A 19,515-nucleotide genomic window follows, 5' to 3' on the forward strand; every position below is an offset into this window, starting at 1 on the left:
GTTCCATCGATCCGCTTAATTCAGAGAAAATCCAATGTTTGGAAAAGGAGCTGGGCTAAACTTATCACGGTATTGATCCGCAGATGCCTTGTCAAGTGCGAGATGTATGTCTCGGTGAGAAAACAGCGAGACTTGGGAGTTTTGTAACATCAGCAGGGACTCATAATAAATTATTTACGTTATTGATCCGGTATTTAACAATTGAAATGCCCAGTGTATGAGGGGCAAGTGAGTGAGTGTTTGTGAAGGCGGTCAGGGGGCGAGTGTCTCCAGGCGCTGATATACTGGCTCATTAGACCAAATGGACAGTAATCTCTTTTGTGGCAGTCTTTCATCCTTATCCAGGATTTATAACATGCTGAATTATGGGGCCAGCTCTGCCCGCCGCCGCCCCCATACGTCAAGCTGTCAGAGGTGGGGCACATGAACCCCCGTCCAGCCTCTTCCTCCGCTCCACACTCCTCTGCCACTCCATTTATCTCACCTGTTTGGCTGTAACTGACACTGCCAGTGGCGGACCCCAACTCCGCCTGGCCCTGTCTCAACAAGCAATGGAAATGAGATGATATTAAAGAGCTGAGAGAGGGGCAGGGCTCGTGCTGATACATGACAAACTTACAGCCTTTGCTCCATCACTCACGGAGGCCAGAAAAGTCAAATACAGACCAGTGTATAAAGAGTAGGGGTGGCTACTGAGGGTGTTTAGTAGTGTGAGTAGGTTGTGTAGTAGTAATGAAGCGTGGACTGATATATAAGCCCTTAGAAATTTGAGGTTAATATGCTGTAAGTAGTTGTTTGATATGCTGTAACTTTATCTAACTTCAGTAACAAAGATAAATTTACAGTAATGCTTTTATACTATGAAGTGGCAACAGAGCCAATGGTTTGAGACCTCCTTCCCAGTACAACTGACCTATCCCTACTCACAAAGCGTCCTTCCATAGCAGCTGTTGGGCAAGCTGTACAGAACTTTATGATCAGCTTAAAGGGGAACTCCACTCATTTTCAAAAGTTCTGCATAATTAAATTATTAACAAGTAAACAAAGTTATCCGTATTTGATGTTTAACGATCTGTTCTAGCACAGTGGTGATAATAGGAACCAAATATCTGAAGCTCTTATTGCCTCTAAAAGCTTCCTCGCAGAAAGTTACTACGTGAAATGTCTACCAATATGCCGCCTCTTGCCTGAGACATTTTTTTTACAATAGTTTTTAGACTAAAACATATATTATACTCTCCATTTGTGGCGGAGGGATACATGCATTTTTCAGGTTTACCACTATTTTACTATCATCAACATCACATATAAAACTCAGAAGATCTATATATATATATATATATAGGTTCACTGGTCATTTTGGATACAGCAAATAAACTGGCTGTATTTGCTTTGTAGATATTGTGACCCCTGGTCCCTATCACTGCTATTGTACCAACCAGCTGAGTTGGCTGGTTTCTGTTCAATGCACTATTACAAATTAAATCACTCGTAATGACTTTGTTTACATTTCAAATATAGAATCATGCAGAATTTTGCAAAATTCCCCTTTAATGAATTTAGGTTGGATAACACTGAGTTTCCAGTTTAAAATGCTACACTACTGAGCTGGTTGGCTGGTAGCCAGGGGTGGGAGAGGTGAGCCAGCAACTTAGAATCTGTGGTTTAAATCCCAGGCCTGACTGAGATTTCTGGTTAATCTGCTGGTGTTGCTGTGCTGCTCTCAGACTGGACATAGTTAGGCAGCAAGATGACAAATTTCCCTTGTGGAATCAATTAAGTATAAAATAACTACGTTATTGTAGCTAGCTAATCAAAACGAAATGATAGTACACGTGCCACGATTCCTGTGCTGATGTAAGCTTGATTACACAGTAAAAAAAAAGAAAAGTGTGATCTTTCATTTTTTAAAGTAAAATTAATAATGCACTCTAAATTTCTGTATTTTGACTAAAACTGAGCTTTGTTCATTAGATTGGTTGGGATTTTTGCCAACATTCTGTAATATTTGCCCAACCGTTGCCACGTAAGAGCGCATTTGAGAGCAGAGCACTGATAAGTCAATTCAGTATAAAAGCATTTTTGGACGAGACCTCAGTAAAAGCATTGCATATAGCCCTGCCCACTGACACGTGTTCAGGGGTTTTAGTCTTTTTTTAGCGAGGCGTGGTGCACTGAGAACATATTCTCATTTCCACTTCCTGACGGATGCAGAAGTGTGATGATAGAGGTGGCATGTTGCAGCAGCTCTAGGGCATGACAGCAGTGGGAAAGGCAGAGACGCTAGGACCCAGAACCCTCCTCTGGCTAATTTTGAGAGCTCAAGCTCAGTCCACATTAACAGCCTTAAATTACACACACACAGTGATCTTTTATCGTCTTGTTTCTGAGACGCAAACTTTGAGTAACTGTATACTCCAAGCTGTGTTGCTAAAGCCTGGAGTAAGATTGATTTTTTTTATTCTCTGTTGTCCTGTAATGTAGCCATTCACATCTGCACATCTGCTTCTACAGACACAAACGGTGTGTAATTGTATACACTTTGTTGCATCACCAAAGCATAGACAGAGATTGATCTTTTGAGCACGAGTGTAAAAATAGCTTACCCTCAGAGGACGTGACTAGAAAGGGGGATGTCTAAATACATCTTCTGTATTATTTCCTCTTAATCTTTTGCTGAATTGAAGGAGGGCGGGGAGAGACAAGTGCTTCCATGTAATCCAGGATATGCCTGTAGCAGATAATACACATACAAATACGTACACACACACATACAGTTATTATTAGCTGATCTGCTGATAAAACTTGAGCATGCTTTAGTTGTAGTGTTTTTGTCTTGTAAATCGGGCCCAATTTGTTTAAGTAATCAAGGAAATGTTTAATATTGTACATTTAAATCAGCTATATCTATATCTAAATAGCACTTTGGCTTAACACTTCATTAAGTATACCTTCCTATATCTACATTCATTCTCCATTTTATCAGCTCCACTAACTATACAGGAGCACTTTGTAGTTCCACTATTACAGACTATAGTCCATCTGTTTCTCTGCATACTGTGTTAACCTCCTTTTATCTGGTTCTTCAGTCTTCAGGGTAATCTTTTGCTGCACAGTTTGCGTTAGTCATCCTCTGGTTCTTCATCAGTGATCACAGGACACAGCCCAAAGGATGCTGTTTGCTGGATGTTTTTTGTCAGTGGTCTGTTCTCAGTCCAGCAACGGAGGTGTATAAAATCTCCAGCAGCACTGCTGTGTCTGACCCACCCGTACCAGCACAACACACACTAACACGAAACGACCACGTCAGCGTCGCTGCAGTGCTGAGAGTGAACTGCCACCCAAATGATACCTGCTCTCTGGTGGTCTTTTGAGGGTCCTGCTAATTGAAAAAAAGGGTAAAGCAAAGTTAAATGCACAAAAATGCATTACTGTGTATTTGCTCAATTTAACATATTGAGGAAAAGGAATAAATTTTATATGTTATGGTTTTTTCCGATGTTACAGTCTGCAAATATAGATTGTGCACTAAAATTTGCAGAGAAATGTCATATTTAAGTTTTCTGTAAACATGTGTTTTAATTTTAAGTATTAAAATCATTTTATCATCATTTTATCTTTTTTAGGCATTATCTAATGTGGCATTTTCTAATAATAAAAATAAGAAAAAAAATACAGTCAAGAGGTTTTGATATTGCGTTAATGATATTAGGAAGAGACATTTTCTTAATTTCTATTTTTATATTTATTTAATGAAATGGAGAGCAAAAAAGAAATTCAAATGTGTATGCACTGAACAGGTTTTCATATGTTTAATCAGAAGTAGGTTTATCCCAGCTGACCTATATCTGACACATACATGCTGCCATTTGTAAAAAGAACTAATTTAGCTTGTTTCCTTGTCTTGCTCAGTCTGTTTTAAGCTACTGTGAGTGATGTTGTGCTAATTATTGTCTGATGTGTTGGCTTAGGCAGCAGAGGCTGAATGGACAGTGAGCCGTGCTTGCTCCTGGACACCATGTGTCTGTCCACATGCTCACAGGCAGCAGCACCTTACTGATCACCAGCAGCTTTTATGATAATTAGTCTGATAATTAGACCATCACTGGCTCTTGACATGTACCCTGCAGGGCTGAAGCTGGCCCTCCTCTTTCTCTTTCTCCCTCGCTTGCTTTTGCCTTCTCCATCATGAAACAGTTATTCCTGCTGAATTAATGCACAGTATGCTAACTAATTACTGTAGCATCATACCCAATTTACAAATTGCTGCTTTCATAAACAGATAGTTATTATTATTAGATTTTACTTCGGCTATTACTACCAATTATATTAGTAATCGAGTATTCTACCGATTATTTTGATGATAAATCAAGTTATGAATGTTTAAAAAATATGTACGAATGAACTGAATAAGGGCGGCAAGAAGGGCCTGGGTTAGATTCCCGGCTGGGTAACCAGGGTCCTTTCTGTATGGAGTTTGCGTGTTCTCCCCGTGTCTGCGTCGGTTTCCTCCCACAGTCCAAAGACATGCAGCCAGGACAATTGGACATGCTAAATTGCCCCAAGGTGTGAATGTGTGTGTGATTGTTTGTGTATGTCTGTCTGTCTGCCCTGCGATGGACTGGCGACCTGTCCGGGGTGTGTCCTGCCTTCCGCCCAGTGACAGCTAGGATAGGCTCCAGCGCCCCACCGCGACCCAGAAGGATAAGTGGTTTAGATGATGTGTGTGAACTGAACAATAACAAATCACGCATAGCCTTTCAAAGAGCACAATGTGGCAAAAACTGCACATAATGTGCGTATCCATCAGTTTTCTGGCTATAGGAGAGACTTTTAATGTAAGTTAAAGATGTTCTGTGTAAGTTTTATTTTAAATTGAATGTAGTGTTACTGAGTCAGGAGAAAAAAACATGCTAAAATATGGTGAGCGTGCGCTGCTGTGAGTCACCCTGTAAAGCCTGAAATAATCATTTAAATGTCAGAGGTTTCGGGTCAGATTTTGTCCACTTTATACATGCAATACCATACATTTGAAATTACGCTGCTGCCAAGTTATGACCTGGGAGCCAAAAAAGCAGAAGATTAATGAATATTTTATCTCAGACCACCCCCCAACACACACACACGCATGACCACACACTCACACATTCGTACACACTGTAGATTGTGTCCTAGTTTTTGCATCCAGAAATGGCTAATGGTGCTGTTTTTGCTCCCTTGAGATGGCTTTAAAGCATATAACAAATTGCCTCTAGAGGTTAGTTAAAGAGCTTTGAAGTGATATCCACATTACTGTGCCAAATGAGAAAACGACAGCATTCTCCTGCCTCATATCACACCTGGACTGCTTCACTGCTAAACTCTACAATATCAAGATCTCAGTGGCAAGTTAACAGCATATTATTTAACCAGATTTGTAGATACCACATTAACAAGTAAGCATAAAGTATATTAATAAATCTCTTTATTAATATATTCTAACAAGCATCATATTGTCATCAAATGCAATACTTAATATCTATTCATAACTAATGTTCATATCTATTCATATCTGATCAAATCAGATTTTTTTGTGATGTTATGCCATACACCCACACTGATAAACACACACATAGCTGCGTAGGGGTATGCAGTGTGTTAGTGGCAATAGAGTACTGACCTAATCCATGTAAGGAGGGTCCGGGCCCATACCTGACAGCTGGGGGATTCTACCGCTGATTTACTTTAGATTATTTTGGAGCACTGCCAGGCCTGTTCAATCAGGACATAATGCTTTTTCACTGTCCATGGCCATGACCTGCACCTCCTGCCCTACACCGCTTCAGTCCAATCTTCTACCTCCAGTCCTCTACCACACTACATCCTCAGAATATGCACTGTCTCTCTCCTGTTTGGGATACACATGTCTTAATGATTCTATTATGCAAATCCTTTTAAGTTAAGGTGATCACTAAAAAAATAACAGTTTCTTAATGGTACTTGCCTTGGATGTATGGTTCTAGGAAGACCCTTTAATTGATATCAAAGCTTTACATTACATGGAAGCTTTTTAAACTGTATGGTTCTTCATGCTCACATGTCTAAAAAATGGTTCTTTAAAGAACTATCCACTGAAAGGTTCCTTCGAGAATCTAAAGTGGTTCTTCTATGGCATCACTCCAAAGAACAACTTTACTGGCCCCTTAGTTTCAAAGGAAGATATTCCCCAGTATGGGGTTGAGAGCATGAAGGTAGTCTAACTCAACATTACAATAATTAATATAACATTCTTTTGTATGATACCATTGATAACTTTATTTTATATAGTGGAGATATTCTGAACACTTTTTTCTTTTTAGACATGGTCACATGCTGACCCTATTGGCTACTGCTCAGACGTATTAACAGAAAGAGAAAACTCTTCTGAAGGTCCATTTTAAATGAACATAAAATATCTTTCAGTCATTGGGTTATGATTTCTTCCTACATTTCATAAAGAAATGCTAACAAGCTTCGATGTCTAGCATTGTGTCTCAGACACTTGTGGTCTTATGCATATGATTGGCCAGATTTTGTCCAGCCAGTTGCTTCCGGCTGATTTGTGATTATACTGGTTGTGTACATGCTAAACAATGTTTGAGAACAAGACAAAAATAAGACAAAATACAAGACTCTTCCAGGAAATCTGGTGCTTCACAAAATGCACTTGAAAGCCAGGTAGATCAAAATGACTGCCAATAAATAAATCACCTTATTTGAACTTAAATCTTGATTATACATTTGCACTCATTTTTCATGTTTTTGCAAGAGCCCTGCTAGTGACATCCCATATAAATAAAAATAATGCATGGCCACTCCTTATTAATGCTTGGGATGAGATCCTAATGTGTGGCCATGACTTAGTAAGGTGTGGGAATGAGATAATTAGGTCGTGGCCACCACTTAGTAAGGCATGGGAACAATCGTGCCTTACTAAGTCATGGCCATGCATTAGGATCTCGTTCCCACGCCTTACTAAGTGGTGGCCACGACCTAACTATCTTGTTCCCACGCCTTACTAAGTCATTTTTACTCTCATCATTGCTTATCAAAGATTGTGGATGAGCTTGCAATCAGGTTAGGCACAAACTTCCACAAGGCTGTCAGTTTCATACAGTGGTCATCTCTGGCATAGAATCTTTAGCTTCTAATACATATATTATCTACACCATAAAAAAAATCAGTAAATAAATAAAAGTCACCTTGAAATTCTAGTTAACCTTTTGCTTAGCTGTGTTTAATTTTCTCAACTTAGTATAGTCAGAGATTTTCCTTTAAAAAAAACTTTTTTTAGAAAAAAAAATAAAAAATATTGTTTCTTCAAAGGTTCTTTAGTAAGGACAATGGGTCTATATAGAACCATGAACACTCGAAGAACCGTTTGCATATATAGAACTTTTTTGAAAATGGTTCTATATAGCACCAAAAATGGTTCTTCTATTATTACAAGCTTGCCATCATCATAATAGAAGAACCCTTTTCAAAAAGGTGCTGCATAGAACCATACACAACCCTTTCTCTTTCAATCTAAAGAATTCTGAAGATTTTACCACGCAAAGGACCCTTTAAACATGCAAGTGGTTCTTTGAGTGTTTCGTGCTTCTACATAGAACCATTGCTTTACTAAATTAAACTGCTTAATGATTTTGCTTGATTTTACTTTCTCCCTCCTCCCAGTTTAGTCACTGCTAATCCCACCCAATCACATAGTGTCCTCAGCCTGGGGTTGGTGAGGGTTTCTCCTCTGTGGCGGTTTGACTGTTGCACCACTCAGGAGCCACAAAGTTGCTTAAATTTCTGTGTCCAAAAAGCATGGAAAGGTCAATTAACTCAGAGCAAAGAGCACTGTTTCCTGTTACATGTGTGTGTGTGTATATATATATATATATATATATATATATATATATATATATATATATATAGCATAAAAATTAACTACACGAATTAAAAAAAATGATACATCATTAATTCTATAACTCCATGGTCAGAGTGGAGGGAGCCCTCAGCCCCGCCTCCCGAGGATGCTGTGTGACGGGAGAGTCTTAGCCTGTGGGTGGGAACTGGCAATGACTAAATCGTGGAGGTCTATAATCTATTTTAGCATTATTATAATACTTCCTCTTATTACTAATTCTTTATTTGATCTAATGTTAAACTACACTGACAGTTGTGCAGCCTATGCTGTAGGAGACGGATGGATTGTTAAGTTGTGATGTCAGACGGTGGGTGGTATAGGAAAAACTAGGACAAGAGTTTTGGTAGCAGGTGGCATATGTGAACACTCTGTTATCCTGCTAGAACCACAGAGTGTGTTTGGCTGGCACAGACATGAGCAGCAGAAGGCCGGTGTGTTTATGTATGTGGAAATGTGTGTCCCTCTGAGTATGTGTGTGTGTTGCTTTGGCATTGTAATCATGAGGCCAAAGGACGTCTTTACCCACCAAAGCTATGCGGTGAGCTGGGGAATTGTTTGCGGCTTCCTGATGGTGCTGGCTGGGTGGATGCCTGGATAAATATAGCCGTGTTTATGCCCCCCTCACCCCCCCTCGCCAACACTTTAATCAAAAGCAATCTGGAGGAGGAGAAGAGTGGAAAAAAAAGAGGGAAAATATGGAATCTGCCAAGGTCTTTTTGTGTTCTCTTTCCATCAGTCTCCTCCTGAAGGAATCAGCAGGGACTGAGTGAGGATATGGGGGAGGGTGATGGATAGCACTACTAATGCCTATGAAAACAGGAGCTGGCCTGCCATGACTCTCTTCATGGCTCCTGCAGATATCCCCACAGAGGACATGGTCAATGCTTACGTTTTACGGCCATATGATTCCGTCCCACAGGCCTGATGACTCTGTATGTCTTCTTGAACGTTACCCACATTAAATCCAGTAACTTTAATTTCTTAGATTTTTCTTCATATTGTTGTAAATGTATTTCTCTACAAAATGTTCAGTTAACAAACTTAAACGGTTACAATAGTATTTCTCCCATAGATGTAGTACACTCTGTGTTCAAAGGTTCATAGACACCTGCACACCTGCTCATACAACAATTCATCTGAAATCTGCAGTGACAGCCTTTACTCTTCTGGGAAGGTTTAACAGTAGATTTTGGAAACACTGCTGTGAGGGTTTGATTCTGTTCAGCCACAAGAGCATTAGTGAGGTCAGGTACTGATTTTGGATGGTTAGTTCTGCCAATCCAACTGGTGTTCAGTCACTCCAGAGAACACTGCTGCTGCAACAGCCCAATGGTGGGGGGCTTACACCCCTTGCGCCAACACTTGGCTTTAGGATGGGGACCTTAGCCTCATGCAGCTGCTACAGAGTGCCACATTTAGCAATTAGGGTTGCCACCTCAGCCTTGTAAAATTCCTGGACAATCTAATGTAGAGAGATGTCAGTTCCCCTGCCTAATCTTCTCAGATATCACGCTGCAGTGCTGTCTAGTACATAAACATGCCACCAGCAGTGCACCTTTCTGAAACAGAATCATCGAGGGTATTCTGAACCAGTCAAACCCATTGGTTTTATACAAATGGTTTCATTGGTTAAAAAGGAATAGTTTAAACTTCATAAAAATACTAAGATATGAAATTGACTGGATAGACAACCAAAATCCAGGACAATCCAGAAAAATCCAGGATGAATACAATGATTATGTCAGTAATGTGTGCACCTTAAAATAGCTGAATTCACTAATTAGAAGGGGTGTCTGGATGCTGGATAACATATGTCTATTTATAGTTTATCTTCACATATTCAAACAGAATTTCTTGTTTTTTTTATTCTGTACATCAGTAATTTCCCTGCATTTCCAAATATGTATTAATTAATGCTGAGGTTAACAGCAGCATTAAAAAAAAAAAAGAAAGAAAAAAAAACACATCATTTTTGTGAGAAGGTACCTAGCTACTTTTTCACCACTGTGATATATGTTAATAATATTGTGGCAACTGTATAATGTTTGCTGCCATCCTAATTTAGTCATGTAAGTTATCTACAGCATTGGAGGTCAGAGGCCTTGGGAGTTGGGGGTAGCTGTCATGGGTTGGATGGTATTGGGTTGGGGGCGGGGGTTGGTCCACATCATTTGATTCTTTTTATAAATATAGCTATTTTTAAATATCTACATGCACAGCCACAGAAATTCCATCTCAAATATTACTAAAAACAGTTGTATCTTAGATCTGTTTCCACATCAACACTACATTCATTTAATGTAGAACCAATCATTTAAAATATTTGAATACATAATTTATTTCAATTCAATTCAAATTCAATATTTCATACAACTACAATTTGATTTTTGCTTAACATAGCCATTTAATCTTACAGGAGCACAGACTGAAAGCTTTTTTCAGGATTGATCACTTGTTGTTAGCTCTCTACTGAACTGGTCAGCCCACTCTAAAAAGGGCAAAATACAGTCCAGTTACAGAGAATATCGAATATAGACCAGTTAAAAAGAGATAAACAAACACTGTCGTGTTTGAATGATGCTTAGCAAACACTAATCTATGGAGTACCTAATATGACAAACGACATGCAGGGAAACGCGAGAGGGAATGAACGTTTAATTTGCGAAAGAAGCTGAGGGTCCTTGTGCGAGAGAGACTGAATCCGGTGAGAAGATGGTGAACGTTTGTCTGCAAGGGTGAAGCTGCACGAGAGACAGTGAAGGTTTGTCCACAAGAGCATTTGGCCCACCCTCAAATTTGTCGTGCCCACCCAAAACAGCGGCCCTGGCACTGCTTCCAGGTGTAGCACTGTCAAATTCTTCACCTGGCTGCTCTTGATAGGCACAATGAAATTATTGTAGCATCCCGCTACTGGCATGCGTTGGGAGCACGGGAGGTGTGGCCATGCAGAGCATCCACACGCAGAGGCTCTTGGGAGGCACTGTGCCTGCAGTAGAAGAGACTTTCTTTGTAAATAAGGTGCTGTTGTTAACTCAGTGAAGTGTCTGTGTGATGCATGTGTTATTCCGTGCTGGGTTGTGGATAAGTTTGTATCATGAAGAAGAGTTGTGTGGTTAGAAGAGACCTACCTGCTGGGCTATGTCTGCTAGCGCTGAGCAGCGGTTCTTTTTTGCTGCCTGTTCAATAAAAGAGCATTCTCCTTTAAAGCGCAATGTTTTGTGTGTCTTATTCTACACCGAAGCAACAATAGGTAGGATAGGCTGTTTTTAGCCTACCATTTAGCTCATAAGTAAGACAGAACTGCGTTAATTTAGCAGCATAATATGTGTTTATTAACATTGCATTAGTTATTGATTTTGTTTAGTTTACTGACCAAGTTTGTTAATTACCTTTTCACTTTCCAGTTCTGGTTAGTTTGTCATGTGTTTAGTGGTTTTCTCTGCTCTCTGACACACAAGAGAGTTGTGTCCACTTTGCGCATCGCACCGCCCTCATTGGTTCCCTGTTGCTATGGAAACTAGTCCCGCCCCCACTGATGTACAGCACACACGGATTGCTGGTGACTTTGGCTCTGTCCGAAACTAAAGGCAGCTGTCTCAATGCTTTGCTGCCTGTGCCTTAGCAGGCAGCATTGTTCACTGTATCAGTTCTGGTGTTTTCTGCAATTTTTTTTTACCGCATCGGTGTGGACAACCAGGATTATGGGATATATAATGTGGCAAAGGATACGTCTACACTACCTTCAAAAACGTCCGAAAATAGGGACCACAGCAGGCAGCGTTTTATAGAAACATTAGGTTCGGACATGACTGTCCGCCCTCCTGCCTCAGAATGCTGTATGAATAGGCACAGACACAGGCCCAGTCCCAGACACTGCCTATATTTGCATTCAAGTGAACCGCCATTGCCAAAGATTTCTCCTTCAGCCTCTATTCCCTCATGACGTCAGGCAGCTGGGATGCTATAAAAGCTTACACCATTTTTTGCTGCTGTTAGTACAGCTATGAACCATGCAGAACACCATGGCTATATTTCATCTGTCAGGATGCTTTATTAACTAGCTAACGGTGTACAAATGGTGGCTTTACGAGTGCTGCTGTCGCCACTGTCATCACCGGTTGTATGTCAACAATATGGCGGTGGCGACAAGTGTGATGTCAAGCGAATACTATCTATACATACTCAGGATATGTATTGCTATTTAACATGGTTTCATGTTTAGGTTTGCGGGAACTGCACATATTTACTTTTTATTTACAGATGTTTACAGTGCAGATGTCGAGGTGTGGTGCAAACGCACTTTTGAACTGAGCAGTGTTTAATTGGTTGCGCAAATCATGTGTGACAGAATGGGGTCTTCCTGTCAGCTGTAAATCCCATCTCATCACATTTCTGTTCTAATTTGCATTAGAAGAAAATGATTTATTTGTGTTTGAAACACAGTCACTCGTCACAAAAATGGGTGGGCTACTCCATAATGGTGGTGCTGTATGTCTAGGCAATGCTGTCACCCCTAAATCAAGGTAAGGTGGAATGTATTCTAAGCTCACCATCCTTAAAGCGCTCTCCATTTTGCAGGTAATGTGGGTATGTAACCAGTGCCGTAAGCAGCAGGACATCCTCACTAAATCAGGGGAATGGTTTCCGGGACAGGGGCCAAAGCCGAAGCCAGGGCTTGGAACGGCAGTAAGTGACCCAGCCATGTGTGCAGACCCCACAGTAGAAAAGAAAGTGCGCCCTAAGTCTCAGATCCACCTCGATTCCTCTGCCTCTACTGCCCATGACAGCCAGCTGCCTGCCTCCACTAACCCCAGCAAAGGCCCTGTTGCTGGACAGGCCGACTTGCCTTCATCCCGTTCCCGCAGTGAACCACCACGAGACAGGTACTCATCCTCCCTCCCTATTGTAGTGCCTTAATTAAGAAAGCCACTTCACGTTGTTTGTTTGTGTTTTTTAAGAATTCTATTGTAAATCAATTTTTGTACATGGTTTATGGTTATTTTTTACCATATCTATTGAGGGAGGCACAGATACGGGAACTGTGGGCCAATGCTGATATCTGATATTTTATGTGTACATATTTGTCCATGCTAATACATAAACATTTATGAAATGTAGAAATTCAGACTAAATCCACCTGCATTAGCATAACAGAGAAATATAACACTGATTTCCTTAGCGTTACAAATGCATAAAAATGAATAAATAAAATAAATATTCTGCTCTTGTAGAGAACAATAAATATATTGTCAATTATTAGTTTGCAATATCTGTCAAATTTAAACAACTGTTGATTTTTAAAACAAATATCTGTCAATACCAATATAATTTCTATATCACTGTACATCAATAATATTTTTTTGTAATTTCAGCAAATAGACTTTTCTTACAAACTTCTTACTTGACACTTAAAAGAAATGTTCATCTTTTCAATTAAACTCTTTTTTGTTCTTGCTATTAGACAGAGAATTTTGTATGCAATGTGAAGACGCTTAGTTTAGCTTAGCTTAATGAGTGAGTGAAGTCTACTGGAACAGGTGGAACAGGTGTCTTGCTTCTATGCAGGAAAATAGTCATACAGTGGATGTAGTCAATTATGTTATTGGTAATTATAAGAAATATGATTCCATGGCACAGTTTACTTATTACAGTTTATTTATTGCCTTTTCCCATGTGCAGACATGCTTGTGTTAAGCAATACCTTGCTGTATGTAGTTCTAAATTTTACATATCGTTGCTATCAGAACAAAACCTTGTATCTCCATTTCTAGAGACCAGCTGCCTTTAACATTGTGTGACGTTGTCTGTTCCATTAACTTCCATTCAATATTTTTTCCATCTCCTGGAAATTTACCATTTTAGAGACACAATGTTTTGTTGTTCGACAGCAGCAACATAGATTAAACAATTTATTTAAAATGAGAATGTGATAAATCCTTTTGACCTTAAATAGCAATCCATCTAGGGTCCTCTGATCCTTGCTTTCGTCATTTTCAGGAAAAAGCAGTCGTCAACCTCAGATCAGAATGGCAAGGCCGGGCAGAGAGGTGAGAGGCGTCGGGGGCTACCCAAACTCCAGTCCCAGGCTTCAGAGGAGCGGGAAGTGGGAGACAGTCGCAGGGAGAGCCGACGGCTGCTCAAGACTCGATCCCAGGAGCGAAGCGATGCTGAGCTGGAGAGGGGAGGTTTAGGGGAACCCAGAAGGACAGAGGGTGGGCACAGGCCACCTTTAGAGGAGTACCGAGGTGAGCCTGGCTCCACACGACACCAGGCCAAGCCCCAGTCTGGGGAGCAAGAGGGCCATCCACACCCGAAGGCACCCCGAATCAGACATCCTGAGGGGGGCATAGCTGACAGGGACGCTGGAGAGGTTGGAAAGGAGGGTAGAGTGGGCCGCAGGTGGTCAGAGGAGCGGCAGGCCTCTCTGGAGGGCCAGCAGCAACCTTATTCTGGGGAGAGGACCGTGGGGGGCACTGGGGGGCAGGGAGGACCTGCCATGCAACCTCTTCCTTCTAAAACGAACCACACCCCATCACCCCAGCCGCCGGCACCAGGGTTCCGAGTGGGCCCTGCTGTGCCCGCCGGCCCCCCTGAGCTCAGGGAGCCTCCAGAATGGGGCAGGAAGCTGCAGCCGAGCCACCTGGAGCCCGGCTCGGCCGCCATGCTGCGCAAGACCAAGCGGGAAAAGGCTGAAAGCATGCTACGCAATGACTCGCTCAGCTCCGACCAGTCCGAGTCCTTGCGACCGCCTCCGCCCCGCCCTTACAAGACCAAGCGCGGCAGTAACAAGAGGCAAATGTCTGTCAGCAGCTCAGAAGAGGAGGGTGGCTCCACGCCCGAGTACACCAGCTGCGAAGACGTGGATATTGAGAGCGTGAGCGAAAGAGGTGGGACACACTGAGCATTTCCCAATACATGTGTAGTACTCATAACTACATACAGATTACCTTTATAGTGTCTACTGAATAATTCATCGTAGCTACAGGATAACAAACCTTAATATTTATAAATGAATTATAATTTTTGATTTTAAGGGTTTCTGTGAGTCAATTAGAATGCATGAACATAGACTGGCTTATCTGGAACATAGTCCTGACCTAGAAAAGGAGTTCTATGAAGGTAAAATTGCCCATTTGCAAAGTCCTGACAGTCCTTTACTTTTTGTTCCTATATCTTTCAAGCTATTAGCTCAGGCTGTCTAGCAGCATTCATAGCACTTGTACTAACAGACTAAAAAACTGTCACCAGCTAAGAAAAGATCTTAACATTGTTCTGCAACATTATATATCTTTAGATATCAAATTAAATGATTTTTATCAAAAACAGATAAAGTTACCCATCTGGGTAAAGTTTAGAGCAGCATAAATCTGTCTGTTGATAGTTGACACTGAGCTGTAAGTGTGATTTTCCCCATATATCATTATCATATATATGCATTCCTCAGTAACACCTTTCCACCATTTTGCTGCCAGTGCCGTTCTCACTGCAGGTTTGTTCTGTCTGAGGTGTTCCTTTGCTTGATGGAAGGAGTAATATTTAAGGACTATTGTAATTGGTTGAGAGGTGTATCAGTCAAGATTTTGCAAACAGTCAACTGAACTGTTTCAGCTGGTGATTGATTGAGGATTCTTTTTAGATATGCCTCAGTGACAAATTAGGTTCTTTGAGGCTCGGAAGAATGTATATAAGATTGTACTTATTAATGATTTCTGACAAAGACATATATTTTTGATCGAAAAAATGGTGTGTAGTGAATCGTGTGTGTGTGTGTGTGTGTATGTGTGTGTGTGTGTTTGGACCAGTGAGCTAAACCAATAACGGGTGTAGGGTAGGAGACGTTGTGCTCATGGTTGCATGCTGTTTGGCGGACAAAGTGGTTGAACACAGACTTAAAAGGTCAGTGTATTAACACAAGCTGGAGATGAAATGTAAACAGCAGAGAGAGAGAGAGAGAGAGAGAGAGAGAGAGAGGAGAGAGAGAGAGAGAGAGAGAGAAAAGAGAATGAGCAGTGCACCAACTCATTCTTATCCTTGTAGCAGGACTTAATCAGACTGAGAGCTTTCATTTACACTGCAGGTAAGAGGCCTGATAGCTCCACACACAGGATATGAGCAGTGTACCACTGATGCTAGAGGCTTTCATTAGCTTGTGAATTGATTTGGCTTGGCCTTGTTTTACATTGATATAAAATATATGTACTGATTCCTTTCGGCCAATAACGTATCAGTTTATATTAGTTATTACATATTCGTTTTTGGCATTAATATTTTGAGCAGTTTATTGTGACTCAAAGTACTGTATAAAGTTAAACTGATAGTATCAGTAGTATAAAAAAAAAACGGAAGAATGATTTTGAACGATTTTTTTCAGTGTATTTTCATTGTTTTAAAGTAAAATGTGGATTTTTATATGTTTGCACATAGTAGGTGCATTTTTGAAGCATGCAAACACTTCTTGGACAGCTGTGCATTCAATACTTTTGATATCAAAGTATTGGTTGTAAATCTTCACCTTGTGATGCCTTCTGGCAGATGTGTAGATTGAAAGGTCATCAGGGTCATGAGAGTATGACACAAAACAGCTGTGATAATAAACTTTGATGTGCTGCTACAGTTGCTAATTTTTAAGACATGTTTTTCTGAGAAACAACATGTTTATCTGCATTATAGCGGTCTCACACCGATGACATCATGATTGACCACTTTTCTGTTGTGGGTTGTCTGTTGGTGTAAGGATAATCTACAAATGGCCTTTGTGTGTGTGTGTGTGTGTGTGTGTGTGTGTGTGTGTGTGTGTGTATATGTGTGTTTAATTTTATAGAAACTTTTTTAGGGCAACACTTTTAGGAACAAAACTGGGTTACATAGTGAAGAACAGTCTCTTTAAGGAGAGATGCATTGCATTCAGTATAGTTTTAAGCTTCTTGTTTGTAACCCACATCATAACCCACATAGGTCTTACCTCCCTCTAGAGCTTTTCTTCTTTTTTTTCACTGATGTGTTTCACTACACATCAGCTAAACTCCTCGGCCAGTCAGTAATTCAAACTGAGTTACGTAGTCGTGCTGGAAGAAAAAGGGAATAAGAGTGGTGAGTGGTTAATCAAAGCTTGTTTCAAACAAGCCAGAGTCATCTATGCACACGTTCCTTTTTTAGCTCTGCATGAGACCTGTGTCAGCATCAACTACATAATGGCCTTAGAGGAGCTTAAGAAAATATGAATGAAATCTATACAGATGGACCTTACCATTAACAGTTGCTGAGTATGTCAGCGTGCATGGTTGTACAATGAGTGATATGTGTCTGTATCAGAACTCCTGTCTTTTTGTCATTTGATAGTGATTAACTCTTAAATTTGTCATTAGTCATTTCTGAATGATTCAGAGAGTTTGTAAACAAGGTTCCAGAGAGAGACTAAATCATGAGCTCATCGCTCCACTACTGTGCGTCATACCCATCTCTCCTGATCGCCTTTGGCACTTGAGATGTCCCATGTGCTCAGAAAAAAGCAGAAAACGGTCAGTCGAGGGGCACACATGCGCACATGGTGCCCCTCCATAAAACATGCCAAGAGTAAATATGAGGCCAACGTCATGGAAAGCTCTGACACTGCCACTGTGTGTGTGAGTGTGTGCCATTGTATGTCATCAAGCTTCCTCTGTCAAGAGACTAAATGAAGCTCTTAAGAGCTGTGCAAACACAAGTTCAGCAGCACAGAAGCCCCATTAATCCCCATTCGCGCCCTCGTCCTGTAGGGCGAAATGAGTGGGCCGTGCTTTAGGGTGACAGCTTGGCAGACTGTGCCCCTCCGGAGCCCAAATGTTCATTAAACGGAGTGCTGTGAGTGTAAACAGCAGGTTTGGAGAGTGTGTGTTCTGGCTAGCATAAAGCAGCAGCACGTCAGGCAGGGAGGCTGCATGTTTGTGCTGCTCTGAACACTCTGAAGCCTCACTTGAGCTCACTCTGCTTCTCTTCCTCTGTTTTTCAGGGGACTGGGAGTGCTATCCTCTGGACCCCACTGTATGGCATGTATGTATTTCCTGCACGTTAGATTAACTGTCAGGAGGTGTAGATTTTATTGCTGTTTTAACAAATAACTTTAATGTAGAACCACAACAGTACAGGAATGGGATACAGTACAATTTCAATGATTCTACTGTTAATCCTGCACAATGTCACAGGTTTCAAATATTTAGATGTGACCAGAATGATGAACAGAGCTGTGAGAAGATTCGAAAATAATTGAGAAGGCTGTATAACATCAGTGACGTTACAATAAAATTACCATCCAGAATAACAGAAGAATGTAAATAGATAATCAATGATGTTGTGAAATAACTATCTGAAACTCCGCCTACTTCCATAAATTTCCCATCTCTACCTTCTGCTTCCCGTGACATAGCACCTCACCACCCTACACCATTTGAATCAGTCCTGTCTTTCCCACCTCTGTTCAACACATGGGGGGGTGCAGGTCAAGTTTTCTAGCTTAAAGCAGAAGCCACTAAGAACCAGAGGCAAGTTTCCTCCCTTCCTACAGCTTCTTCTCATTCATTAACACCATACGTTGAAGGCACTGTCTGAACCAGTAAGCTGTATATTATTAATTAATTATTTAGTAACTTGTTATTGCTCCCAAAATACTTTAAATACTTTGAATTCAGTTTATACAGCTGTGATTGTATGTATAGCTATAGTATGTAGGCCTATGTATATATGTATGTACACACAAACAGACACGTACACACAAACAGACACACACACACACACACACACACACACACACACACACACACAACATATGTGTTATATATATGTATATATATAATTTATGTTGTATAGTATTTCATGGTATACATTTTCTTATTCTATTTTATTATTTGTACCTGTGTGTTGGAACACCCTATTTTCACTTTGGGGATTAATAAAATGTTAGCTTATCTTAAATAATAAAAATTCTGTTTTTGTTGAAAGTTTCAATCTAAATTGTAAATGTTAGTATTGTATAGAAAATAAATAAACCAAAATACGATGTTCCAGACTTTTGAGAGGTAGTGTAGTTTAAGAATGTTTTTTTCTGGATGTGTGTGCACATGTAAGGTGAGAGTTAGATGTAATGAGACAGTTTCCCCTCTGATGGGATTAAATCACTGCCTTGTTCTCTCCAGCATCCGGTTACATGGCAGCCCTCCAAGGAAGGTGATCATTTAATCGGCCGAATCACTCTGAGCAAGCGCACGGCCATGCCCAAAGAGGCTGGAGCACTGCTGGGGCTAAAGGTTAGTTGACACACACAGCTCCGACACCAATTACACACTGTTACACATGCTTACACACACAGGTCCTCTCCGTGTACTGTCACAAACAGAATGATTTAATATTGCCCGACTGCATATCAAAGCCGTCGTGGGAAAACCTTGTATCTCAGAAATGGAAACTTTATAGGAGAAGGAAATATGTTTTTATTTGTTAAAACATTTTTGAAATTGGCATTTTTAATCACATAATTTATTCTTTCTTCCTGTAAGCTTTCTCTATAGTCTTTTCCCTATGTTTACTGTATTATTTTTTGTGCTGTGTGT

General features: G+C 40.6%; 1 protein-coding gene across 2 annotated transcripts in view; it reads left to right on the forward strand.

Annotated features, from left to right (window-relative positions):
- Positions 1–19,515, forward strand: part of LOC118810484 (regulating synaptic membrane exocytosis protein 1-like) — an 84,802-nt gene that overhangs the window by 39,000 nt on the left and 26,287 nt on the right. The window contains exons 5-8 of one of the 2 annotated variants that reach the window (XM_036574281.1): positions 12,512–12,816; positions 13,931–14,820; positions 17,922–17,962; positions 19,102–19,212. In XM_036574281.1, the coding sequence (XP_036430174.1) occupies positions 12,512–12,816; positions 13,931–14,820; positions 17,922–17,962; positions 19,102–19,212 (1,347 nt within the window). Of the gene's footprint in view, positions 1–12,511; positions 12,817–13,930; positions 14,821–15,975; positions 16,011–17,921; positions 17,963–19,101; positions 19,213–19,515 lie in introns of those variants that run through there. The other variant, XM_036574280.1, reaches the window with a different exon arrangement.

This window comes from Colossoma macropomum, unplaced genomic scaffold, assembly GCF_904425465.1.
Source record: "Colossoma macropomum unplaced genomic scaffold, Colossoma_macropomum, whole genome shotgun sequence".
Lineage (NCBI taxonomy): Eukaryota > Metazoa > Chordata > Actinopteri > Characiformes > Serrasalmidae > Colossoma > Colossoma macropomum.